Raw genomic sequence first — 25,988 nt, 5'->3', positions numbered from 1 at the left:
GCCTCGAAACTGCTTGAGAAGGAGCCCGACTTACGGTGTCCTCTGCCGCAGAGCTCAGCCCACGTCTCCGGACAGCTTCCCAGTGCCGAAGGGCTCTGAGGCTGCACTGAGAGGGTTGTGTTTTTTTTTTTTTTTTTAAACAGGAGAAATATTTTTCTCCCGGTGCTGGACGGCTCTTCCGAAGCAAAAGCTGGAACCAAGTTCATTGGCTTTCCTCGCTCGCTGTCCTTGCCCTAATTTTTTTTTTCCTGGCAGCCCGCGGGAGGAAGGGAGCTGGCAAGGTGATGCTTTTTAGGAAGAGGGGGACTGCTGGCGAAAGAGGCTTTCGCCGCTCGGGGAGCCCGGGAACACTTGGCATCTCACCCGCTCTCCCGAGGGGAGCCGGGGGCAGGCGGCGGGCGGGCGGCGGGGAGGCTCGTGCCGCGGGAGGCTCGCCACCGCGCCGAGGCAGAGCGGGGAGGCCGGTGCAGGTGGAATCCATGGGCCCTGCCACAGGATGCACCCGAAAGCCAATGACATCAGGGTGGTGGTTTTGTGCTTTTTTTTTTTTTTTTTCCAGGATGAAATTTAATTTGCAGACGCCTTCCCCTGCGGCCCGCGAGCGCTCGGGCTCTACGGCGACGTGCAGCGAAATTCCTCCCCAAGCCACACAGGCGAGGAGGGAGCGGCGGGCCGGGCTGAGGGTTGATTTTTCCCACTTGGGGCTGAAATATATTTCGGTTCCCGACCCGCTGGTGCTGCACGGGGCACCCTGTGCACGCGGGGGGACGTTTCAGGCAGGTTCAGGGGCCCTGCCCGGCCGGCGCCAGCGCCCCGTTGGGGAGCCGGGTCCCCCCTCGTGGGGCCGTGGGGCAGGAGCCGGCCCCGGCCGCCCAGCCCGGGATCGCTCCTTGTGCCTCTTCCCTGTTAATTTTGTTTAGAAACTTGTCAGGTTGGTACATAAAGGAGGTGGAAAGATCAATCCCGGCTTTTCATCAGTGTGGGAAAAAGTATTTCACTAATCCATATTTATTGGTGTAAGGAACCGGGGGGGAGGGAGAGGTACCCTAATGGTCAGGAGCAAAGGACAGAAGGGACAGTTTAAGGCTGCCCTTTTCGGAGGGGTCACATGTCACCAAAATCTTTCGGTTGTCTTTGGATTGGTTACATTCTGTTCTCTTTTTTTCAATTGAGGTTGCCAAGCAACTGGCTAAGACCAGCCAAGATATTTTCTTTATTACAAGTGGAGCAGAAAGCAGCAAGGAGGGGAGAGATAAAAAAAAAAAAAAAAAAAAAAGGGAGAGAAGAGAAGAAGTTTAGACAATTAACATTTATAGGATCACATAACTTCATTAACTCGGCCGAGATTTGGGAAAGAGACTTAAAAAAAAAAAAAAAAGAAAAGGTGGGGGGAGCGTTGGGAATTAAAGCGAGTTAAAAGGCCGCCAGGTCCAGGGGCTGAAACAATGCCCAGCGCCCAGGAGCAGCTCCGGGGGCTTCCCCGTGGGCCCAGCACCCGCTGAGGGTCCCCAAAGACCCCAAAGACCCGGCAGGTCCCTGCCGGTGGCTCCCAACCAGCTCGGGGCCTTCGGATGATGCTCTTTTTTTTTTTCTTTTTTTTTTTTTTTACGCGCTCGATTTCTTTTGATTTTCACACTCCTAGGAGCGGGTTTAGCATCAACGGCGCTGCCAGGGAGGCGCGTGGCTGCGGTGGGGGCCATGTCCCCAAATCCCTCCTGCCACCTGGCCACGGTGCAGGGCAGGGGCTGGCGGGGACACGAGGGTCCCCATGCCCTGTGCCGCCTCCGTGCCTCCTCCCTGCTTTGGGGACACCCCCAGGGTGGGTGCCCCGGGGTGCTCAGGCCTCACCCATTGCCAGCTGTCCCCTGCCCAGGCCTGGCACAGAGATAATGGCTGGGGACAGGGACAGGGACAGGGACAGGGACCACCCCCAGCACCTCTGTAGGGCTGCTCCGAGCATCCCCAGGGCTGTGGGATCTCCTCTCCCAGCCCAAACCTTTCCCTCTCCCCACGTGGCTGGAGCCTTTACAAGGAGATGCGGGGAGGCGAGGAGGGGCAGCGACCCCCCCCCAGGGACCCCCCAGCCCCCTCCCCAAGCCCCCCATGGCTCTGCCCAGGGCCCCCCAGCTCCCTGGTGGGCTGCGAGGGGGCCAAGGCAGGGCCCAGCCCCGCGCCCTTCCCGTGGCTGCAGGGACCCCGCAGCGGCGCAGGGACCCCGGGCGAGTCGGGGCTGGGGGCTTTGGGGTTGGGGTCCCCCGGGCTGGGGGGAGCAGGCGATGCCCCCGCTTCCCCGGCCGGCTCCAGCAGCTGCCGGCCTGGCGAGTCAGTAATATTCATCAGGGGACAACAATGAGCATTATTTATCCCCAGCGCCGGGGGGGGGGCGGCGTGGGGTGCAGGTGACCCCACACCGGGGGACCCGAGCGGTGCCCCCCCCCCCTCGTCCCGGAGCAGCAGGACCGGGGGGGGGGACCCCAAAACTCGGGCAGAAAACACCCCGGGGGGGGGGGCAAAGGGGGGTGCACGGCCACTGCCGGGGGGGGCTGAGCGGGGGGACCCCAGCCCCCGGCGGGGCGAACCTCGGCTGCTGCCGGGGCCGGGCTGGGGGGACCCGAGCGGGGCGCACCCCGGGGACCCCCCGAGCCGGGACCGGGCAGCCCGGGGGCACCGGGCCGGGCCGGGCCGGGCCGGGCCGGGCCGAGCCGAGCCGAGCCGGGCCGGGGGCTGCCGCGTGGGAGCTGTGTCTTTAAGAGATGGCTGGCTCCAGGTTGCAGCTGCTGTTTCTGTGCTATAGAGACAGTGGAGATTCATTACTCCTAAAACACAATGGGCATTTATCACCCCGTGGTGTTATTCAAATCCAGTACCAATTGAAGGTCATCCCCATTCTTTTCTCGCCGGCTCTGCAACACATTTATTGTTGTGCCGTTCAACTAAAAGCCCTGCCCGGCCCCGGCGCAGCCCGCAGAGCCCCGGCGTGCGCATCCCTCCCGGGCGGATTTGGGACCCTCCCGGGTGGATACAACGTGGAGGACGAGGGGCAGAGCCGGCGGGGCTCGGCACGGCTCGGCACGGCACGGCACGGCACGGCTCGGCTCGCCGCGGCTCGGCCCGGCTCGGCTCGGCGCGGCTCGGCCGGGGGAGGCGCCGGCAGCAGGTGCAGCGGAGCCCAGCACCGCGGCCCCGCTCCGCCCCCGCGGGACGCACTTTCCGAGCCCCGTGGAAACTCGGAGCCCCGCTCCGGAGCCGCGGGGGGACCGGGAGCCGGCCTCCCGCAGCCCTCCCCGGGGGCGGCCGCCCGGCCCCCGCCGCCCGACCGACGGCCGCCGGCTGGGGGCAAAGCGGCGGCAGCGGGCCGGGCTCTCCCCCGCTTGGATGGGGGGGGGGGGATCGGTCCCAACTTCGCGGGAGCCGCTCGGTGAGAAGGGGCCGGGGGAGGGAGCAGCTCGGGGGGTTCGATTTTTTTTTTTTTTATCACCCTTTTTCTGATTTTATATATATATTTTTTTTTATTTTTTAATTTTTATTTTCCTCCTCCACTTGCGCGTTCGTGAATTTCGGCGATTTTCCAAGTGGCCGGATTTGGAGGGCGATGCGGCTGGGAGCGGTCAATGCTCCGCTGCGGCGCGGGGCCGGGGGCTGTGCCCGCAGCCGGCGCCCCCCCGAGCCCCCCGGGCTGCCCCGGGCACCCAGCCCCGCCGGCGGCTGCCGGCCCCGGTGCACCGAGCCCCGGCTCCAGCGGGGCTGCTCCGGCAGGGATGAGTCGCCGCTTTTCGTTTTCGGGCTTTTTTTTTTTTTCCTCCTTTTTTCTTTTTCCTTTATTTTTTTTTTTTTCGCTTGAGCTTGGTTTAATTTTTTTAAGGGCTGAAATATTTTTATTTTTTTTTTTAAAGAGGGGTAAGAAACGAGTTGTTAAAATTAAACCCGTGGCGGTGAGATTAAATCGAAATCGGGATGCGAGGCGCCGCGGCTGCGCTGGAAACTTGTTGGGGCCGCAGGAGCGGCTCCGGCAGGGCCGGGAACCGGGCACCGAGCACCGGGCACCGGGCACCGGGGCTGGCGGCGGCTCCGGGCCCCCGTGTGCTTCTTTTCCAGGCTCCAGGCGGCTCCCCGGAAGACGCTGCGAGCCCGGGACGGGAATCTCTGCTCCTGATTGTCCAAACGCAATTCTTGTGCGATGGAGCCGTACGAACCAAGAATTGTGTCTGGACATCTGTAGCAGAGATTTCAACTTCGGCGGCCGGGCCGAGGACGAGGCGGAGGACCGGGACCCTTCTCCCCGCACCGGCGGCTCGGCGAGGTACCGATTTTGCCTGCCGCGGCCCGGGGGAGCCGCGGGAAGGATTTCGAGGAACCCAAATAAACGCCAGTGGCCACCCCGCACCCCCAGCTCTGCCCGCTGCTTCCGTCCTGCTGCGCCAAAAGCCGCCGGGCCGGGCTCCCGGCCGGGGCCGCCGCCGCTCCGCAGCCCCGACCGAGAGGGACCGGGACCGGCACCGGGACCGGGATCGGGATCGGCACCGGGACCGGGGCCGGGGCCGAGCCGGGAGGGCTCCGGCTGCGGGGTTTCTCCGGGACCGATTTCTCCGCCGGGGACGGAGCCGAGCGCTGCGGGAGGCTGCGGCCGCGCTCCCCGGCCCTGCGGCGCCGTGCCGCTTTATCCCCCCGAGGCAGATGTGGCTCTCTATTTTTTTATTTATTTTTTTTCTTTAATCGCGTTTTCATTTCATTTCTTTCCGCGGCCGCCCGGCCCCGGGGCACACGGCGGGGATGCGCAGCGCACCGGGCACGGAGGGAGGCGGCCTCCCCGCAGGGGCTCCGGGTGCACGGCCCCGGCCGCAGCTCCCGCCGGCCGGGATCCCCTTCCCCTCCTCCTCCTGCTCCTCTTCTTCCTCCTCCTCCTGCTCCTCTTCCTCCTCCTCCTCCTCCTCCCGCGGGAGGAAGCGGCCGCAGCCCCCGGCCGCGCAGAGCCCCGAAGCCTCCCCGCCGCCCGGCGGAGGCCGGCAGCCCGCCCGGCACGGCTCGGCCCGGCTCGGCCCGGCTCGGCCCCGGGGCTCCCGGCGGCAGCGGGACAGGAGGGGCCGGGATCTCACCGCCGCAACCGGGCCGGGGCCGAGAAGCGGCGGCGAAGGGAGGCGTTGTGACTCCGCGAGCCTGGCGGCACCGCCGGGGCTGCCAAGGAAACCCGGGAGGAGGAGGGAAGCATTGCAAGAGCCGAGCAAAATCTCACCCAGAGCCTGCGTAGGACAAAGCTGGAGGCAGAGAGTGTTTTAAAAGGGTTTTTATTTCAGAAAGTTTTTGTTACGGGGTTTTGCTGGGCCCCTCTCCCCCCCTCCCCTTGCCCGGCATCCCTCACCTCCCCGTTTCCAGCTTTTCTAGCAGTGATTGGCAGCTTTTACTACAGCAGGAGCTGAGCACAGGGCCCACCTGCGCTAGCGAGGGCTAGCACTTCCCAGCGAAGGCACTCATCCTGCCGGGAACAAACAGCTCGGGGGGATGAGCACGGAAAAGCCCAGCCTGAGGCAAAACCGTGGTGAGATGCAGGGCAGGCAGCAGGAAAAAAACGCCTTTTCCCAAGCAGGTTTAAGGCCGTTTTCAAGCCACGCAGGTTCGCTGTTTTCCAGGCAGTCCTACCGTCCCCTGGAAGCCCCCTCCTGCTCCCCTGGCCCAGCAGAGCCAGGGCAGAGAGGAGCCTTTGGCCCGTCCGCGTCATTCACAAATGGCGCGAGCTGGACCGGAGCTGCCGCGGCCGGGTTCGGGAAGGGCTGAATGTCGCTCCGCGAGCGGTGCCGTGCTCTCAGGTTAAGGTCTCTCAGCTGCGGCAGCGTCGTAGCTCATGGTGCTCGTAGTTACGCAGGTTATGGCGGGGTGAGCGTGACAGAGGAGTCGCCGGAGAAGTCAGCCGGGGGAATTACTCGTTGGCACTCCCTCCCCGTCAGGCAGAGGAACTCCTCCACCGGCGCGGGCCGGGAGAGGCTCCTGGCGTGAGCGCTGCCGGTGTCGGGCCGCGCTGCCCTCGGCTCCTCCTCGGCGTCGCGGGGAGCTGGAAGACGGGGCGAGCGGTAGGTGGTGCAGGGCAGCTCGGAGGGGCACGGAGAGCAGCTCCCGGCACAGGGCAGCCCCTCTGCCCCGCGCAGGAACGCTGCGGCCGGGAACCACCGCGAGCTGTGCGGAAACAGAGGTGAGCAGGGCAGGGGGAGCGCAGGAAGGGGCGAGGAAGGAACACTGCGGCGCGCTGCGGACCTGCGGGGCCAACGCCGTCCTCTCTGCCTCCTTCCCCCTGCTCTCGCCGTGGCAGGTGGGCCAGTTCGCCCGTCCGAGGAAACTTCTGGAAACTGAACGGCATCTCTGTCCTAGCAGAGCCCCGCGCTGCCACTTCCGCTGCGCTCACAGGACTTCCTCGGGGCGCGCAGCGAGAAGCCTCCCCCTGCCGCTGCTGGAAAGGGTTAAAAGCCACTCTCTCTTTCCCTGCTCTCAACACTTTTACCGTGCTCTCTCAAGCCCCTGCCTCCCGCCCTGCCCAGCCTGAAGCAGCAGCACTGGCGTGAACCCGCCCCGCGCCGCCTCCGGCTCCGCATCTCTCCAGGAGCAGCGCAGCTCCCCGCTGCTCTACACCTGCACAGAATGAAACGAAGGCTGATCAATTCTGTCCGTCACCTTGACAGAAAGATAATTTGCTGCCCTTATCACTCCGTGCTGTCTGAGAGCAGGCATGGGTTTGTTTACCCTCCAACCAAATGGCTGTAAATTGACATTGTTTGTGGACTCGCGCTTCACCCTGCCGCAGCTCAGGTATGCGGGAGGCATAAGGCATCAGAAAAAAACAGAAACAAAAAAGCGTGTTTGTCTCCTTCCCGCAGATAAATAGCAAGCCAGGTGGAGAGCCGGTACAGAGGGCTCTGAAGCTGTAACCTCCAGCACCTCACAGAAAAGCTAGTAAAGCCACCTTTTGTCTCCTTGCACTTCACGTCTCGTCCTTCCCCAGGCAGCCCTGTGGCGGGCGATAGCCTACACAACCCTAAACACTGCGTGGAAAGAATCCCAGCACCAAAGCAAAGGCACCGCGCCTCACCCCAAAGCAGGTGCAATCCCCCCCAAACGCCTCACTGCCTACAAAGAGGCGCCATCCGGGGCCAGCGCCCCTCTTCCTTCTGTCACAAAACCACAGTCGCACATGCAGCAGGTGCTCTCTGTTCGTTAAGGTACCTGAAGTGCGGTCAGGAGAGGTGAAATGAGGACCAAAAGCTGGATGCTGTCGCAGAACACAGCAGGCCGCGCGTTGGCGAGGCTTTATTTGGATGTGTAGGAACAAGGGAACATGGTGGGAAGGTGCCGAGGCCGGGCATGGAGAGTTCAAGAGAGTTTTGGGTGGGTTTAGTTTTTTTTTTTTTTTTTCCCAAGGGTTTGGATTTACGTCCTCTTGTTTTTCCAGGAGTTCACCCGCCGTGTAATGTCGAGATGAAAAGCACGTTATCCTGGTCCTGGAGTTTATAATCCAGCTCACCCTGCAGGCCAAGGGAAAAAAAAAAAAAAAAAGAAAAATGGTTGAAATGTCACTTCCAAATACTAGCTGCAAAGAGAAAACATCTTGTAAAAAGATGGTGAGCGTTAGGGAGAGCAGAAGGGGACAGACGGATGTTTTCATCTTAAAGGCAGCAAAGGTGAGAGATCAGAGAAGGAGCTGACACTCATTATCCCAGGAACACACCGGTTTCTGGACCACAGTTTTGACAGAACAGGTGGTTGCCTGAGGCAGGAAAATAGTTAGGGCCTGTTTGTTTGCTGAGCACAACAGCGGGCTGAAAAGGAGAGGCATTAAGCAGCCGCCTGGTTGGGCAGAAACCTCCCCAGGGCTGTCATCCCCAGCTAGGGCACCACCCTGCTCCGGCTGAGGGGTCTGGCTCAGGGCTGTGAAGCTGCCCGGGACCCCCCAGGCTCTTCCCCCACGCGCGGATGAGAGCTGGGAGCAGCTAGAGGTGTGCAGCCCCCCGCCGGAGGCCGGGGAATGTGGGGGCTCTCTCTTCAGACACCGGCCGGCTGCTGAGGCTCAGCAGGTTAGATCAAGGCTCCAGGCTTTGGAACAGCCGCGACGGTACAACGCAGGGCAGAGATCCCAGCCTGCCCCTTCCCCCTCAAATTCTAGACACTTGGCTTGGGGCAAGAATCAGAAATAGCTTCTCTGAGAGCAACTGCAGAACAGACAGAGCAATATTTTCAACAAAGAAAGTCAAAGTGAAGGAGTACAGACCATTAGTTCCCAGTCTGCGTCGTTGATGAGCACCAAAATTCCTGGCCTCCTGCAGAACACAGAAATAATTAGGATATAGGGCTGCTAAAAAGCTTCACAAATAGTTAAGAACGAGGGACGTTAAAGCACAGATCACAAGCTGACTGCCTGTAAAGCCAAAGAGAGAAAGGGATCCTAGCATGGAGGTAGAAATAGGTCCGGTCTGTGCCCTTTCTAGATCAAATCAAGGGGAGGCAAGAGCAATCCCAGAGCTCACTTAAATCAAATGCACCATTCCTGAGGATGCTCCAAGATGACTGCATTTCCGTACCGTGTAGAAAAGCCAGGTAATTAAAACCCCCACACAAAAGTCGAGCGCGGAGAGCTCGATGGGAAGGTAGGGAAAGGCATTCCGGTGCCCCTACACCTGGGATCCACTCCGAGCCCCCGGTTACAGGCAGAGGGATTCCCCCTCTTTGATCTTCAGTGTCCTGCAATTGTCTCTCCTGTTACCAGGGGACCTGGCACACGCTTCAGCTCACAAAGATCCGTGACGAATGTTAAACACCCCCAGCGCCACCCCGCAGTCAGGGATGGTTTGCACAGCTCACTCTGCTCCATTTCTCTTGACTTTTTTTTTCTCCCCCCCCCCCCTCCACGAGGCTGGCCCCATTTTGACAATAAAAATACATTTCCCAGAAGAAATATTTGTTGGCACCTCTCCGAGCGACTGCTTCAGTCCCAGTGATGTCAGCAGGGAATGGACAGACCTGCTAAAACTCCTGGAACTGGGGATATGTGAGCTGCGCTGCTCCAGGTGATAATGCGGAGAGCAGAAATTATCTGTGGTCCTGTTCTGGATTTAAGGGTTTGGGGTGAGGGCTGCAAAGGACAGACAAGCTCTCCAGGGAACAGTGGGAGGTAGAGCTTGGAGTTCCTTCCAAATCCACGGGACGCCCTCCCCGTTACCACTTCAGCATCTCCCCTGTTCTCACGGACATGAACCTTCCTGCAACCAACAGGAGAAACGTAGCCCAAACCACGGGCACCTCCAGAGAGGGAAGCGCAGGGAAGGTTCACAACAGCTGTACTTACACAGATTCCCCCTGCATGAATAATTCCGGCCGTTCTTTCAGCAGATTCATTTTGATCCACTTTAGCAGGTTTCTGATATCCCCTGAAAGGAGAGAGGAGAGCAGTTTACAGAGGAGCTGACAGCTCCTAGGCAGTGCCGGAACAAAGTGATTTTTCACCCACCCAGAGGAGGTGAGGAAGGTGCGGGCTACGTGGGGAGAGCCCCCCACCTCCCATCAGAGCAGGGCCGCCCCTCGCCAGCAGCCACCAAGGCGGCTCAAAGCTCAGGGCTCTGCCCTCAGCTCCCCGGTTTGGCAGCAAAGGGTTGCTCCTCCCCGGAGAAAGGGCGATTTGGGGACCGGTGACCCCCTGCCTGAGCGGTCGGGGGTACGAGAAGGAAGGCTGAGAGCTGGAGCAGGTCTCTGGCGAGGGCCCCTTCCTTCAAACCCCCCGCTGCGCTGCAGGCGCCCCACAAGGTTAACGCAGCAGTGCCGAAGGGGCAGTCCAGCAGGAGATTCCTGGTAAGACTCCTCGAGCACATCCCCACGCCCCGCGCACCCTGGCCTTGCCCAACAAATCGCTGTTTAACTCCGCGCTTGTTTAATTCGATTTTAAAAGTCCAACCGCGCGTGCCTCGGCGTCTGAAAGAACAGCGGAGGCGCCAGGGGTACCAAAACCAGCGCCAGCCCCTCGAGACGCGCGCTCCGGGCCACAAGCGTGCACAGAACCGGGCGCTGAGCACGCACCACGCAGGCCCCGGCCGTGCCGGGTGCGTGTCGGGCGCTCGTCACGCCGCTCGGCGCTACACCCGCTGGCGCAGCCGTGCTCCCCGCGCCCTGCCGGCAGCCCCTCCCCACGAGCTCCCTCCCCGTGCGCTTCGTGCTCGTGGCTTCTTTATTAAAGCTCAGCCTTTATCTTTCCATTTCGGTAGGTGACAGGAAGGATTTGTCTTCATGTAAAAGGAGGAGGAGACACTGCTGGCGGGTTTTTATAGTATCAATTTTACTTTGTGAGGCAAAAACAATTTCTTTAGTGATAGCATCAGTTAATTTCCTATTGGAGAGGTGAGAAGAGACGGGGGGGGGGGGAATAATCCGTTACAGGGTTTAGAGAAGCTGACAAATTGCAACGTGGAGTTCTCCTGCATTTGCCTCTATATTTCACCATTCCACAACCCACTTCATCATTCTGAATCCACGATCAGTTATTCTCCCGGGGCTCCTTTAAACAACCCTTTGAAAGCCCTGGAAGAGTTTTGTTTGTTTTAGAGGCGCGAAGACGCTCTCCGAAGGCAGCTCTCGGGTCCTCGCGTCTCCTGCACGTGCGGCAGCCCGGCCGCGGCCGCAGGGAGCCCTTCCGCACAGAACTCCGAACCCCTGCATGCAATTCACCAAGCGCCAGCTTCGTGAGCAGCAAAAATAAACGTGCTTGCAGCAGCTCGACCCAGTCCCTGACGTACAGTGGGGTTTTACGGGATCGTGGACACCCAGGGCTGGGGTTCTTCTGAGTAGGGTCACCCCATTGCTGCTGTCACGCCAAGGGTGAGTGGCCCTGGCGATGGGGACGTGTCTTTTTTCCTAGGGAAAGGGGGAGCTGCTGGGATTCTACCTCCATTCCCCCCGTTTCATGGCTCCGGACCACAGCACCCGTGGAGGCTGCCGGAGAGCGGCAGGCATTGCTGCCTCCGCGCGCTGGGCCGCTCTGATCGCGGCAGACGGAGCTGCACGGAGCTGAATCGCCTGCCCGGGGCCGCCCCTGATGGTGGCACGCAGTCAGGAGCACACACCGGGCCGTTTTCTGCTGCTCTGACACCGACACGCGCCGGAGACGGCGAGCGCCACGCAGAAGAGACGCCGCGCCGGTCGGGCAGCCGCCGGAACGAGAGCTCGCCGTGTTTGCCTTCCCCTGAAAAATGCTGCCGCAACGTCAGGCCCTCAGGATCTCACACCCAAACGGCTCCCGCTCTCCGTCACCAAGAAATGAAAGCTGGGGAGGAAGAAAGATGGAGAGAAGCCTTCGGGAGGAGGAGGAGGGGGGCGCGAAGGGGACACCGGCCCCACCAGCACAGCGCCCGCGAGCTGTTTCATATTTATGCACTTGCGGCGGGGCACACAACAATGAGCTGTGCCATATACAATTCTCCTTGCCTGGAATAAGCAGCCCTTTCCTCTGGGACCTTTCGGGAGAGATCATTTAAACAGAAACACGCTGCACCAGCTGGATAAAAGACAGCCACCTAGAAGCAGGCTGGGCTGAGGGGCGAGAGGACTGATTTATTTGAGGCCGCGCTGGAAGATTCCCTCACCCCTACTCCTCCTGTAATAAATGTTATTTCCAGCCCCACCTGAGCCTACATTCATTTACCCCTCCCCACAAGTCACGTACACACACGCCGAAGAATTCAGACAGCAGGAAAAAACTGACGGCCTGTGCATGCCTGGAGCTTTCCCGCTCCTAATGGCGATGAAAATCAAGGCCCCTTGTCTTTGGCCGACCTTACGACTAATACTTTCAGCCGATTTCTCAGCACCGAACCTTTTTTTCCCCCCCCACCTTCATGTCTTTACATTCTGTGCACCAAGATTACTCGAACGAATCAATTATAAAGGACGAAAAATGACCAGAGACGCACCAAAACCACCTCGCCCAAGTAAGGTACTGAAAAGGAAGGAAATTGCTTCCGTCGCAGTCGGTCTGGGGAGAAGCCATCTCGCAGCTCAGCGCCCTGATCGGTTCCTACACGGCATCATGACGGCAATAATAAGAGGCGAATTACAGTACAGCCGCCTGCCTTTTGTATTTGCCATACGTGGTGTTCCTGAGGCATTTTCTTTCTGACCTGGGTCTGGCCCAGGCTGCCAGCTCCTTGGGCGAAGGATTTGCTGCGCAAGCAGCCGGGCCCCCACAAATGACGAAGAAGGAGGGGAAAAGACCTGCACCCGCTCAGGCACCGCGTCAGGCGCCCGGTTAAATCCTCGCCGCCGGCGCGGCGATCTCCTGGTCGTGCCGGTGCTCGGCCGGGCCCCCGGCACACAGCGGGGATCGTTGCGAGCCGCACAAGGCGCCCCGCGCGTGCCGCCTCCTGGCTGCACCAGCACCGTGCCTTTGGCCCAGGGGCGAGGTCTGGGTGAGAGCGGAGACCAGGCAGCACTCCCCTGCTAGGTCGCCAGCTCAAGGCCAGCTCATCACAGTCACGACACGTTTTTATTACTGCTGCACAGCCTCAGTGAAATCTCTTCGGTAGCCTTCTCTGTTCAATTCGCCGCGAACAAACACCCGCACCAAAAACCCACCCCGGTTACCATTAACTGCCCTCGCCACCGGCAGCGTCGGCAGGGAAGGCAGAGCGAAGAGGCCAGGGAAGCTGAAATATTCTCAAACTGCTAAGGAGGGACTGGAGCACATGGTAGGAAATCCCTGCCTCATTTGTACACAGAGACAGCTTCTGTTGCCCGTGCTAACAGTACATCAAACCTCTCCAAATTCTCAGGAAAAATAATCTAAAGTTAATTAAAAAAAAAAAGAAAAACTGACAAACGTTTGAGAAAACTGCTTAGCTCAAGTGCACAGATGGGAGCTCAAACCCACAATACATGCATAAAACAAATCACCCAGCGAAACACACAGCTCAGGAAAACGACGAGCGTGCTCGCAGTGACACAAAGTCATTGGCTTGTCACGCAAGCGGACAGGATGCAAAAACTGCAGTGAGCGTGCATACAAAAACCCAACAGCGTCGGCTCATTTTCAGCCCAGCTGCATTACAAACACTCCTGGTAGTGGCGGAGAGAATTGCACAGCCTGCTCGGTCCCCTCGCGTATCCTCTGAGGCCTGATCTTCTGCATTATCCCAACTGCTCGTTGACGAGGAATCTGCTGAGCTTCCTCTGCAAGAGAAACGCGGCTGGGACTCCATTTTAGCACTGCCTGGAGCAAGAGCCCGGGTCCAGTCGCACCCTCGAACCCAGGGCTGAAATCCATAGATCTTTCCCAGCTCAATAAAACCTCCTTGGCCTGACAGATTCATCAGTGATAACTCAGCAGAGAGGGCGCTCACCGTGAGCAGAGAAAACAGGTGCCTGGAATAAGAAACGCCGAGCTGGGGGTTACAGGGGAAGGCTCTCACACCGAGCTGATACACGTGCAGAAACGCAGAAGGATTTTGCACACCCACGGCACCACTTACACAAACACACAGCCCCGCTGCCGGGGAGCTGCACGGGGCACGGGGCAGGCTCGCACACACACGTGCAGCGCCCAGACACCTCCGTGTCCCCGGCCTTAAAATCCAAATAGAGACCAGCAGGCAGCACAGAGCCCCCGAAGGGCATCCCGAGGGTGCAGTCACACCCGTATCCAGCCTTGGCTGCAGAGCTGAGCGCTTGTTTCAGGGAACAGGGGAACCCTACAAAGGGCGAACCATGGAAAATTCCCTTCTGGTCCGCAATAAATCAGATCTGTGCAGCACTGGTCACTAAGGGGTCAGTGCCGCAGGAGCACGGCGCTTTCCCGGGCCGCCTTGCGGATACCTCCCCGTGGGGTACCGTTTCTTTGACCCAGAATAAGATCATTTATCATACTGACCATGGCTGAGCTCCAATTTGCTGAGGTCACTAACTCTGGACGAGCGCCGCTCCACCCACATTCTCCGCCACTGGCCTGTAACCATGACAAAGCCCCTTCCCTGCCGCTCCTCTGCCATTATTCCCCCTGCCTGCATGGAAATGTAGGGAGAGGCAATCTGTATCCCCCTTCCCCTGCTCAAGCAGCTTGTTTCTAAAGAGACAAACCGGCTCCCGGTACCTGCTGCCCCGCCAGGTGAACGCTTGCTGTGTGCTTTTCGATCTTACGGCACTCCGGGAACCTGCTCTGTAAAAGAGCCAGCTACAAAACCTGACCTGAGGGATGCTTCAGCCTCTTCCAGCCTCCCATCTGATATGCAAATCACTCACTGAAGCAGATGATGGTGTGCCATAAACCGCAGAAGAAGACCTGGAATAGCTTATAGAAATGGAGTCACAGGCAAATGGGCTCGGTACTGCGCAGAGCGAGGCTGAGGAGAGCAAAATCCATTTTGTCTGACAGGCACACGAGCCCATCCTGCGCTGGAGTGGCCGGTGATTTAAGTACTACAGAAATATTAGGGGGTAACTACAAGAGAATCCCAGTTGTTCCTCTCTTCTGTTGTTGCCTGCTATAAACAAACGTCAAGGTCTTGGTTTCTGTAATTTTTAGTTGTGTTACAGCACCCTTCTCTCACTTCCCAGCTAGGAGAGAAGCCTTAGCGGTGCTCTTCCCCATTTCCTTGTGCCCACGGGATCAGAGGGCTCTTTCATTGCCCTTCTGTTAGCAGCAGAGGCGCAGATCCCAGCCGTCATTGAGCAATTCTCAGCCCTGGGGTTTTATCACAACTCTCCTGAGCTGCAGAGGAGCTGCTCGGGATCTTCCGTTCCCCACAGGCCGCTGGCAGCAGACCACAAGTTCAAGGGATCTCCAACGCCGCTGCCTAGCCAGCAGCGAGCCTCCAGATCCATCAGCTCCCGTTACAAGAAAGCAGCTCGGAGCTGATCCTCGGGGTAAACCTAATCCCTGCACATTTCCAAAGGCAGAGCATCTAATCCCGTAACACCCAACGCTATTGTCACTTCAGACTCCCAGAGAAATGCCAGTGCACCAAACCGCCTCTTTTAATTAGGATCACAGATCACTAGTGCTGGTCCTTGAGTCTTGCCTCCTGTTCAAAACTGTCGAGGGAAGGAACTGGGAGAGCCTTACGGGCTCCTGCACAGGCAGCAAAGTGCCACATTAGGAAGCACAGACGTGAAAAATAACAGGTTAACAGCTCCTGCACTTTTATCCCTCTGGCAGTGCAGAATTACGTGCAATAAAAGAGCACCCTGAGCCTTGCCCGCTCCGATTTTGAGACGCTCGAGCCATACGGGCCTGCTACCAACCCCCCAGGAGACTGCGCCACGGTCTGACAGTTTTGCAGTCGGGAATCTTCCTGCTAGGCACCAAACTCCCTTTTCTCCACTCCTCCCTATCAATCTATGCTCAATGATACTGCATCACCCCGGCTATAATCTGTCCTTCCCTGTGATGAAGGAGATATCCCACCTCACCGCTTTTCCATTCATTTATCCTGCTTAACCTTGAATGTTGCTGTTTTTTTTTTTTTTTTTAAAGCTGCTCAGGAAGACGATCCAGAGGATGCACTGCTAACTGCAGGCATAAAGCTTAGCCAGAACCCAGCAAACTGAAATTTTCCCCCTCTCGATTTTTCCCAGCTTCTGGGTTTTGCGTGCGTGCGGAGGCTTAAGAAGGAAAACCCTCTCAGGATCACAGGAGACTGATGCGAGACCCCGCAGAGGAAGGTGGCTGCTCCTGCAGGAGCTGCAGAGGGATTCCCCGGCAGCCCGGCGCTGCCCTGCACGCAGCCAGCCTGGCGGAGGGAATCCCCCGGGCACTGCCAGCTGGATAAGAGCTCCCTGAAGCAACCCCCTCGCCCCCCTTCCAGCCGCGCTGGTGGCTAGTGTCCCCTCCGGCTGCTGGATGAGTCAGTGTCACAGCTCAGTGACTGCCATCATTTTCTTCCCCTAAATACAGAAAGCACGCCGAGTCCAGCCCTCGCCTCTCACTTTCGGGCTCGGCTCCGCTTGGCTATTATCAGACTTCCATGCAGGGCAAGCACCATTAAACCGATTCCTGCCCACCCGGCCCAGCCACCCCCACGGATACTCCGAGCCCCTCAGTCTTACTTGAAAGGGGAAAAGAAAGGGCCAGTGAGATGATCAGGGTGGAGGAGAGGGGGGGTAAGATTTACAAGTGAATGGAGGTAAGAATGGAGCAGTTTGTGGGATAAAGGGGCTGCAGAGGGAGCTTTACAGATGTGCAGAGGGACGGCGGCTCATTGTTTAATTAAGCAGAAAGTGGCTCTTTTGAAAAGCAATTTTGCACAGGAGCTCTGAGCTCAGCAAACAACTCCTGCGAGTGAGGGCAGGAGGAGAAAGGAACAGCTGGCCCGGAGCCGTGTGAACCGCATGCTAAGCGGTTTAAAGGGCCCGGATCCTCCTCCCAGCCCTGCTCCGCTGCCACCCTCAGAACAGTGCTGTCAGCGCAGCAAATCCCACCGAGAGAAAAGAGAGAGTGGAGGGGGGGGCCTGGCGCAGAAAGGTTATCCTGCTAGGTGCCTGCACTGCAGCACGGCGGCGGGGGGGGGGGGGAAGCCAGGCTTTGTTAGCCCGGGGATTTGGTCGCACACAAGAGCCGGTTTCTCGGTGCCTGGGAAGCTCCCTGCACAAAGAGCTGGGACGAGCTGAGCTGATCCGGCAGCGCGGCTCCATGGCCTCCCTCGAGAGCGCTGGGGCTGCTGCTGCTGCCAGGCTGCGACGCCTCTCCCCGACCCTCGTCCCTCGCGAGGGACCCGCTCCTCCTCGTGCCGAAGCTGGGACCCGGAGCACCGAGGGGCAGCGAGACGGAGCTGCGGCAGGGATGCCCCTTCGCAGCATCGCACCAAGCTCCCGGCTGAACGTGGCCAGGCTGAGGTGCCACCCCGGTAACTCAGTGAGCCCCCTCTCCTCACCCCACGTGTGGTGATTACCTGAAATAACAGAGCTGCGCGGGTGGGGAACGACCCCGAATCCTCTGAGACCCGCAAGCAGCATGCGCCGCTTTCAAAGACCTGACCGCGTGGAATTCCACCGAGCTACGGCTTCCTGTCGTCCTTCCAGCAAGTCTCTGCATCACCACCATCACTTTCATTCCTTTCTGGAGCAAGTTTTAAAACATCAGGGATAATAAACAGAGCAATAAAAGCATCTCCGAGTATTAATCACTCACTAACTACTCCGCGCCACCCAGCAGTACCACTCGGCATTTACAGACAAGTTTTACTCTTCATTTTCAAACTTTCACGCTTGGTTTTACAGGGTTTGGCGCAGCACCCAAGCACTCCAAACACACGCCATGCTGTATTTTTAAGCCACCCTGCCTGTAACACGGGTCTGATCTCTCAAGATCCCCAGGCTCTTTTCTGAGAGGATGAACGCTCCCAGCTCCCCAGCAGTCCTCCACGCTGTGCACGAGGCCCCTGGAAAGCAAAGCTCTTGAGGAGCAGTCCATGCTCTTCTCTACAGGGATTTTAACATTAGCAGCACTTGGCAGATTATTTTAATTTTCCCTCTAAAAGAAAAAAAAAATCTGATTAGCAGCAGGCCTTTTTCCCTGGGGTTTTGGTAAAGGGAAACCACAAACAATTACCAAAACAGGCTGATTAAAAATTTATCCTTCCAGACTTGTGAGTGCCAAAACACACAGTGAATTCTGGATTAGCCCAGAAGGTCCAAGCGGCCACTGCTGCTCCCAAACCAGAAGTCCCGTCACTGAAACCACAGGAGAAGCTGGAATCGGAAGGCCTGCAGCCTGCAGCACAACTGCCAGAGGCTTTACGACCAGCCCCAGCCCCCAGATACAACACCCAGCCCACTGCACAGCAGAAAACTTTTGTAAGCACTCCTCACCAGCGGGACGCTGCTGATCTAAACCTGAAATGACTACAAGGGTTAAGCAATGCCAGCTACTTCCCACCCCTCCAGCAGCGTCCATGCAGTTCGCATGGCCATAGACAAATCCACCACTGTGAGTCCCAGCGAGATGGAGGAAGGAGCTCCGACATCACTCGCAGGGCAGTCATACAATGATCTATTTGATTACTGAAGCACTTGGTTAAATTACTGTGCCTTGTTTCAGGAGGAAGCTGCCAAATACATTTTCAGTTTTTAATTTAGGGTTTCTCTCTTTTATGCTCCATTGTCTCTAATAGCCTCTTAGATGCTTGAAAATAAAGTTGATTTCCCTGCCAATTTAATCCTCTCTCCATGTGACAAATATCGTTATTCCCCCAGCTGCTTTCTCCCCCACACACACAGTTTTTATGCAGAAGAAGCCAACGGGGCATTAGTGCCTTCAGATCCTCTAACAGCATTATCAATGAGATCATCAAAATAGCCGGCAACTTGGGACGAGACTCTTGTTCAACTTCAGCTCCTCTTTCTGCGGCAGCTCTAAAAGATTACACAGCCCTGCACAAAGTGCGGCTTCTGTAGAGCTGCCTTTCCACGCCGATACATCACACCTTGTTAACTTTCTACTTGGCAGCAACAGCAACACGCAGGCTAAGGCAGCAGCGCTTTGGAAATAAAGAGCTGCTGTTTTACTGGCGTTGTAAGGATACAAAAAGCCCCTTGGATAATAAAAAGAGGTCCTGCCACACAGCTGTACCCCTTGTGGCTCGCTCTTGTCCCATTTGCAGCTTCCTTCCTCCTAGCCTTTCCTAATCCCTCCAGGAGCCCATCGTCAGGCATCAGAAAAGGGCAGAGAAACGAAGGTAGGAGAAGTGAACTGGATTTGGAACCCACCTACTTTCCACCCAGTGCCTGTTACCAGGAAAAAGGAAATGACTACACGGTATTTTGTTGAAGCAACGTTATTATCATTCAGAGAACGCTGCCCGTGTCAGCTATGGAGCATAACTTGTTTGTTTTTTTCTTCACATAAATATTTGTAGAAGTCTCCTCATAAAATTTTCCCCCTCCCCTCCGGGATATATATATAAATGCCTAAACAATTAAAATGTAGCTGGGCCCAATGTCCCAGAGAGAAGAAGCTGCTCTGCGAAAAGGAGGGCAAAGACAAAAATAACCTAGAAAGAAAGGAAGAGTGGGAAAGAGAGGCCAAACTGGCCAAAAATAAGCTTGACAGCTACTGAAACCAGTTAAAATGGGGTTACAAGTGCAGGTCTTCAAGCGGTACTCATACTAGAAATCTTTCCCCAGAGCATTAAGTGATGAACATACAAGGCAAGGCAAGCAGCAGGCCACAGCGCAGCACCGAGCTGGTTTGTTTCTCTCATCATTGTAATTCTGGCTGCGCAGGGCAGCAGGGAACATACTACATATATCTTCATTTGCCCAGAGACAGCTGAATCCAACTTCCTTGCTGGGAGAGGAACACGGATGGCATTAGGAAGAGCATAAAATTGCAAGAATTTACCAAATTCCTTATTTACACGGTTCTATTTGATTCTACTGATTTCTTACTTCTGCGATGCAATTCTCATCTGGAATATTGTGACAGGTGTCTCCAGCGATCCCCTGCTGTCAGGCATTAATGCCCCGTCTGCTTACCCCATCCTTGTGCTGGCGTAAATACTGCCATAGCATGAGCCTCACAATTCAGAGCATCCACTCCTGAGCTTCTGCCATCCACAACCAGCCCCCAAACCGAAAGCACCTTGTCGTGTGAAAACCTGTGAAAGAGCATTCACATCAAACAGCGGGCTGCAAACCCCGGGAGCTGCAAACCGGACCCAGTGCCCATTCTGCTGTTCCTACAGGTGCAGGGATAGCAGCACCTGAAAGACACGGCGGCATGAAAAGCCAGGAGCAATAATCTGTCAGATGAATCTGGAATGAATCACCAGAGATCGTGAGCTTGGACCCTGAGACCGAGCCAGATCTTCAGGGAAAGATTTATCCTTTAGGATGAAGCCAGCTCTCCGGGAAGTCCGCAGAAGTCTTCCCAGCAACTCTGAGTGGGAATGGGATAGGCCACACACACCCGCACCAACAACCACCTGGCTGGAAGAGTCGCTCTTTGCTATCACTTCCCCCCTCCCCGGGCAGAAACCAACACCTCACGCAACAACCCCTCCTGCTCCAGTGTCTGATCGCGGTCTGAAGGCCACCGATGCCGTGGTTGTCAGCGAGTATCACACACACAACACTGAAGAAAATGATGCTCTAGCCCCCACGTTTATAAACCAACCAAACGAGCGTTTTGGCAATCCTTTACTACCTTCCATTTAAGGGCCTTAAGTGCTCTAACAGCGCCAGAATCCAATGCCGAACTCTCCTGTGCCACGGGGAGGTCTCACCACTGCTTCAGTAGCACCAGGGGAAAGTTAAGCGACATGACTAAATCCACAAAACTAGTCGGTCTCAGATCATGTTCCTAGACTCATTAACGACAAGATAACACACTATTTCAGTGCTCCTGTTATGTTTGAATTACATACACTTATGTCCAAGTACTCGGACGGATCCCTAATTACTTACAGGCATAGCAAGGAGATTTCAGGCCTGACTGTTCACAGCGTGTAGATCGTGGCATCGCACATTCACGAGCTATTAATTGGTAACATCCCTTGATGCTTCGTGTTCACTCAGTTTATAATCCCACCCTCCGGCAGCATAAAGCACTGCTATCCAGCTGGAAAAAATCAAAGCGTACCTGCAGCAAACTTATCTTGCAACTGAAGTACGCACACAGGTAAGTAGGAACAAGAGAGTTAGCACAGCCCTTCTCGGTGCTGATATGCCAAACCACAAAGCAGAGCTTGTAGCTGTGTACCGTGGGGATGCTCAAGTCCTTCGCTTAACAGCACCTTAGTTTTTATTGCAGGGAAGGCCACAGGCAGCCTGTCCAGCATCATGTTCAAGCATTAGCTTTGCCATTTTCAACTGTATTGCTAATACAGAATGATTAGATACACTTGAAAGTATAAAAAATAAGTAGATAAAATACATAAATGTTACACTGCTCTACACACGTATCTATATAGTGAATACATATGCACAGTTATACGTATGTGCCTCTTGGGAACCTCAAGAGTCAAGGCAAAACGAGGCAGAGCAGGTTATAGGGAGTGCCATGCATGAAGATGAACGTAGACATGATGGGCATGTTCCGAGGCTGGTGTCTGTCCAGGAGGAGGGAGGCAAAAGGCTTAGCAAAGGACTCACTTCACAATTTGTTAGAGCATACGGAAGGTCTTCGGACTATTTCTGCTTGGTATTTATTCACTCTGAGGCCCAAGCAGCAAGCCATCTGATCAATGGCACGCCTGAAAGTGCTTTTAAAACACATTGGTACTTGTAAACTACAAAAACTGCTGCACAATGAGCTTTGTTCTGCATGTGGATTTCATTTGTGGTCATTCTTTCAAGTTATCGAGCAGGTTCGGATACTCACAAGGCTCTGGCTGAGAAGGCAAAGTCACCTGATGCTTTTTAACACCATCGAACAAGAGTTCTGCACCACCTCTGAAACAAAAAGAACGCACTGCTGAGTTCCTCTTTATTGGCAGAAGGAAGACAGGACAAAAGCAGCAATTTCCACAGATGCCACAACGCAGCAAACAAACGACGCAGACTATATTTAGCACAGGATTCTCTTTGTCTTTTCTCCGCTCGCAAACTGCAAGTCCCATGGGGAAGGTGCCACCTCCTGTTGCCATCGCACACAAGAGGCGCAGTCACGGGCCGGAACCCCACGGTGCCGGGCACCGTCCCAGCAGCGCAGGAAGATGGCTCCATCCCAACGAGCTTACAGAGCAGCGGGCAGCGCCCAGCCTTCCCTTTCCCGTTAGCTATCGGCTCTGCTTCAATTCAAACGGCGTTCCAGACACCGCGCTCCAGCCAGCGGCGCTCTTCCCGAGCGCCTTTCAGCCGGGAGCCTCCAGGCATTTCGCAAAATGTGAAAAATCGTGGCAGAGTCGTGGAGTCGCCATTTCCCCCGTTTCCGCTTGTAAGCAGGGAGAGGAAGCGACTCGTGCGAGGTTACACAGCGAGGCAGAGGCAGAGCCAGGAATCCTCGAGTCCTGGCAACCCTCTCCCGACCTTGTCACTACAAAGCGCTCCCTCGCAGGAGGGTCTTGACCGGGAGAAGCAAGCTGAGCAAGTGGCAACGATCACAAATTCACATGAAAAATAAATAAAATCTTCCTCCGCTGAACCACCTAACTTCCCTTTTCTGACAGCCAGAACTTACCGGCAGGACTCTCCCTAGGTAACAGAGTGAAGGGCTCTGAGCCACGGCTTTGTACAAGAGACCAAGTGTGAACAACCTACCGAATAGAGAGGCTGGCAAGTGCAGGAGCTGGTCCTCACACCTGACAAAACGCGATTTAAATTCAATGTAACCGATCTCCTTCGGCTCTTTAAAAAAAAAAAAAAAAGTCTTTTTTGTAACTGCAACTTAATAAACCTCAGCAGGTTCCTCATCTATATTCATTTGGGGAGGGGGGGGAAGAACAAATTCTTTATGCTTTGAGCTTTACAGATATAAATCGCTTTTCTCGATGTGAGGCAGCAGGCCAAACTCAGTCTCAGATTATAAAACCCCACCATGTGAGCGGGGCCACAGAGCAGAAACGTGCGTGCTGCCGTAACACATGGAACAGGCAGGCAGGACGGCTTCTTGATTCCGGACTGAACAGGACGGCCAGAGTGTGAACAGTTAGGAAACCCAAACCACTCAACACTCAGCTGACACAGAAAATCGGCTAGCCCGTTTGGAAAGAACATTTAATTGTGGCAAAATGCTATTTTCACTTAGACCATTTAAATTTTTTTTTTCTTACGAGATTACGTTCTGGAAAACTTTACTGGTGCCTTGCGTCTCCTGAAAATTTTCTCAATAAATCACTTAAAATAAATAATCCCCACCTAAATATCAACAAAGGTGCACCCCCACGTTACTAAGTTCCTTTAAATTCAATATCTAAAAATGCCGCACTAGGTTTTCTTGGCTCTGCCATCGAAGAGCACAACAGAACCCTTGTTGCGCCCTCAGCAGCATTACTTATATGCAGCAACTCTCCTAAAGAGCACTCTGTTGGTGTTCTTCCACCAGCTCACAAAAAATAGTTATGTGAAAATTGAAGCAGCAATTATTAACATGAGCTGGGATTCACGCAGAAGAACGAGTCACAGTAATTATATGAAAAACATTTTTTTATGCAATGAAAACAAGGTCACGCTTTGTTACAGCGGGAAATGTAGATTGCAAGATAAGGTCCTTCTGTGATGCGCTAGCTGGGGAGAACTCAGCTGTGATTTGTACATAGAGAGCTCATTTATGCATTTCCAAGGGAAGCAAAAATGCATCTCACTCTTCTGGGAAAATTAGGAGAGTTACTGCAGCTGGAAGCGGGAAAGACTGAGGAAAGGATTCTTAAGGAGAGGGGCATTTAAAGGGTTATGGCATGTCTGTGTTTGCGAGAGGGTGGGAAAAACCAAATAAAGAGCAGCCTTTTAGCTTCTGCTAAAAGAAGGCTTTAAGGAAGGAGCACAAGTATGGTCACAAACGCTCACAGCCTTCCCCCGCGGGCACTTTGTAACTTCCCAGCGAGGGAGCGCCGGCAGCGCTGGCGGTACAGCACCGCCGGCCAAAACGCTGCGGGCGGGAGCCCGGCGGCCCTGCACCGACCTGCGGCAAGGGAGCGAGGCGAACAGCGAGCGCGCGTGGACACGCGGACACACACAGAGAAAAGCCGGAGTGCGAAGTTTTTATTAATTATTTTAATAATTAAAAAAATAAAGGGGAGGGGCGGGACGGGAGAGGTGCGCTCGCACAGAGGGGCGAGCTCGGCCCTCGCGGCCGCTGCCCCGCCCGGCCCAACGCCGCCGGCTCCCCCGGGGAGGCCGCAGCCGCCCGGCCGGGCCTGGCCGGCCCCGGGGCCCCGTCACGGCGGCACCGGCCCACGGGGGAGCGCCGGGCGCCGGCACCGCCTGCGGCCCGCTCGGGGCCTCGGCCCCGGCCGTCGCGTCCCGGCCGCTCCGCCACAGGGCCGCGGGCTGCTCGCGGACACGGGCCCGGCCCCTCCCGGCCCTGCCCGCCGCCCGGCCCCGGCCCCAGGCCCCGCCGCCCGCGCTCACCCGAACTCCACCTGCAGCGACACGGGCGCCGCCATCTTGGCGGCGGCGGGCGGGAAGGGAAGGAGGCCGAGGGCCGCGCCGGAAGTGCCCCGGGCGGGCTTCCGGCAGCGCCGCGTTACCATGGCAACGGCCGGGGCGAGGCGGCGGCCTAGGCCTCGGCCCGCCGGCCACAGAGATGGGCGCAAAGCTCTAGCTGCAGCCTATGTTATTCTAAAACACTCCGAATAAAAACTAAACCACCAAATAAACCTAAAACACTCCAAATAAACCCTAAGACGCCCGTCCTGCGTTAAATTCACGTCTCGCCATTCACTGGGCTGTTCTTTGCGTGCTGAGAACGCTGTAGGCGCACAAAGGCCGGGAGCGGCAGCAGCAGCTTCCCAGCGGTGGGGCCAGGCCTCCCTCCGCCTGCTGCCTCGCCGCTGATTTATGGTTTTAGTGGGGACACAGAAATGGGCAGGCTGGGTCTGCCTGAGTGCCGCCCCTGTAGCCAGCGTGGAAGATGGCGCACGGCTACTCAGCATCCCCTCAGCCTCCTGAAGCAAGCGCATCACCGCAGCATCAGGCCCCAACCAGCACCGCGTTAACAGCATGGCGCACATCTGTCGCCCGTTTGTTTCCTCCTCCCGTCCCCAGAGGGAGAAGCGCGTGCACAGGCGGACGCAGCCATGGTGGTGACAGCTGGGCTGTGCCGTGGTGCAGGCGGCACTGGTGGAAAACTGCAGCCCCTTAACCCTCCCTCCTCCAACCCTCCACTCAGTGGAGGGTTTGGCTTTAAAATATACATGTACACGTGCACACATGGAGATAGAAATGTCATATAGACGCGTATACATTATGCATTATATGTAACGGGCATAAATTTACACAGACAGATTGCTCTACGTTTATGCTAACGGGGGTCAAGGCACGCCTAACCCCAAGAGCAGAAGGTGGTGGTGTTTGTAATGGCCTTTTGTTCTGAGAGGCGATCATTCTCTGGGCTGGGCCCCAGGAAAGGCGCCATGGTCCCCAGCACGACCAATGCCACTGCCGCTGCTGGAGGTTATGCTATGGCAGAGGCAAGAAGCTGCTGCCTAAAAATTCTAGTTGGATTTTGAGATATCTCTAAGTCCTGAGGACTCTGGGTATCTCAGAGATATGGCTCAGGATGTTGAACCAATTTTATAGGAAATAGGCAGAGGAAAGAGAAATGTTAGACAAAAATCTTATTTCTATACACTTCAGAAATGACTGAAGCACTTTGTATACAGAGGATCTGGTAATCTGGGCTCCAGATCAGTGTTTGTAGATATGGTTTTATACGAGCTATTCTTCTTGCTTCCAGAAATCATTTATGATGCCAAATAATAGCAGAACTGGCTCCTAAAAATCTCGATTCCTGAGCTATAGAAATGCAAAAAAAACCTACAGATTTAGTGTTAGTGCTTCCCCGTAAAGCAAGAAGAAATTAAAAAAAAAAAGAAAAAAGAGAGAGAACGGTAATCATAAATACCAATTTGGCTCTTTCAAGCATTCAAAGCTGGTTACTGTTAACAATTGCCCTGGAAACATACTCAGTGAGCACATGAGCTATGGGGGACGTTTTTATGGACAATGTGTGCTTGGGAAGAAGAGCAATTCCCATCTCTGTGCCGGGTGCTGAAATCTGAGCATCACGAATTTACCAGCATATGCTTAGGGATGGGGAAAGAAAGCATGTAATCTCCTTGAGAAAGTGTAATGCTGACATTGTTATTTCTAAAGCGCTGTAAACATAGATGGTATTTGATAATCAGGTACATAAAGAAAAAACAGATAAAGCCAATGTCCCTGCCATGAATGTGTGCCCTGCGTTCAGCTTGCTGTAACACACCGTCTTCTTGTTCAATCCCAGGAATATGTCATTGTGCAGTACTTAGGCTAAACCTCTCATTTCCAGTCAATTTTCAATGTCGTCCTCTTGGTTCCAGGCACAGGAGAGCACTGGC

The 25,988-nt window shown here is 56.0% G+C and overlaps 1 protein-coding gene across 3 annotated transcripts; it reads right to left on the bottom strand.

Annotated features, from left to right (window-relative positions):
• Window positions 1–7,250: 7,250 nt before the first annotated feature.
• URM1 (ubiquitin related modifier 1) lies at window positions 7,251–24,139 on the bottom strand. Of its 3 annotated transcripts, XM_048055093.2 has the most exons (5): window positions 24,019–24,139; window positions 21,332–21,402; window positions 9,323–9,404; window positions 8,249–8,297; window positions 7,251–7,505 (listed from the first exon to the last, which is right to left on the bottom strand). In XM_048055093.2, exons 1-5 carry the CDS (start codon window positions 24,051–24,053, stop codon window positions 7,437–7,439), a joined length of 306 nt encoding a protein of 101 aa, XP_047911050.1. In that variant the 5' UTR covers window positions 24,054–24,139; the 3' UTR covers window positions 7,251–7,436. The 3 variants fall into 3 exon arrangements, with proteins under 3 accessions (XP_047911050.1, XP_047911065.1, XP_047911060.1); XM_048055108.2 differs by lacking the exons at window positions 21,332–21,402; window positions 24,019–24,139 and adding an exon at window positions 20,416–20,569; XM_048055103.2 differs by lacking the exons at window positions 21,332–21,402; window positions 24,019–24,139 and adding an exon at window positions 16,902–17,049.
• Between the last annotated feature and the right edge of the window lie 1,849 nt (window positions 24,140–25,988).

Source organism: Anser cygnoides, chromosome 20, assembly GCF_040182565.1.
Source record: "Anser cygnoides isolate HZ-2024a breed goose chromosome 20, Taihu_goose_T2T_genome, whole genome shotgun sequence".
NCBI lineage: Eukaryota > Metazoa > Chordata > Aves > Anseriformes > Anatidae > Anser > Anser cygnoides.
This window is presented reverse-complemented; position numbering and strand designations above follow the sequence as displayed.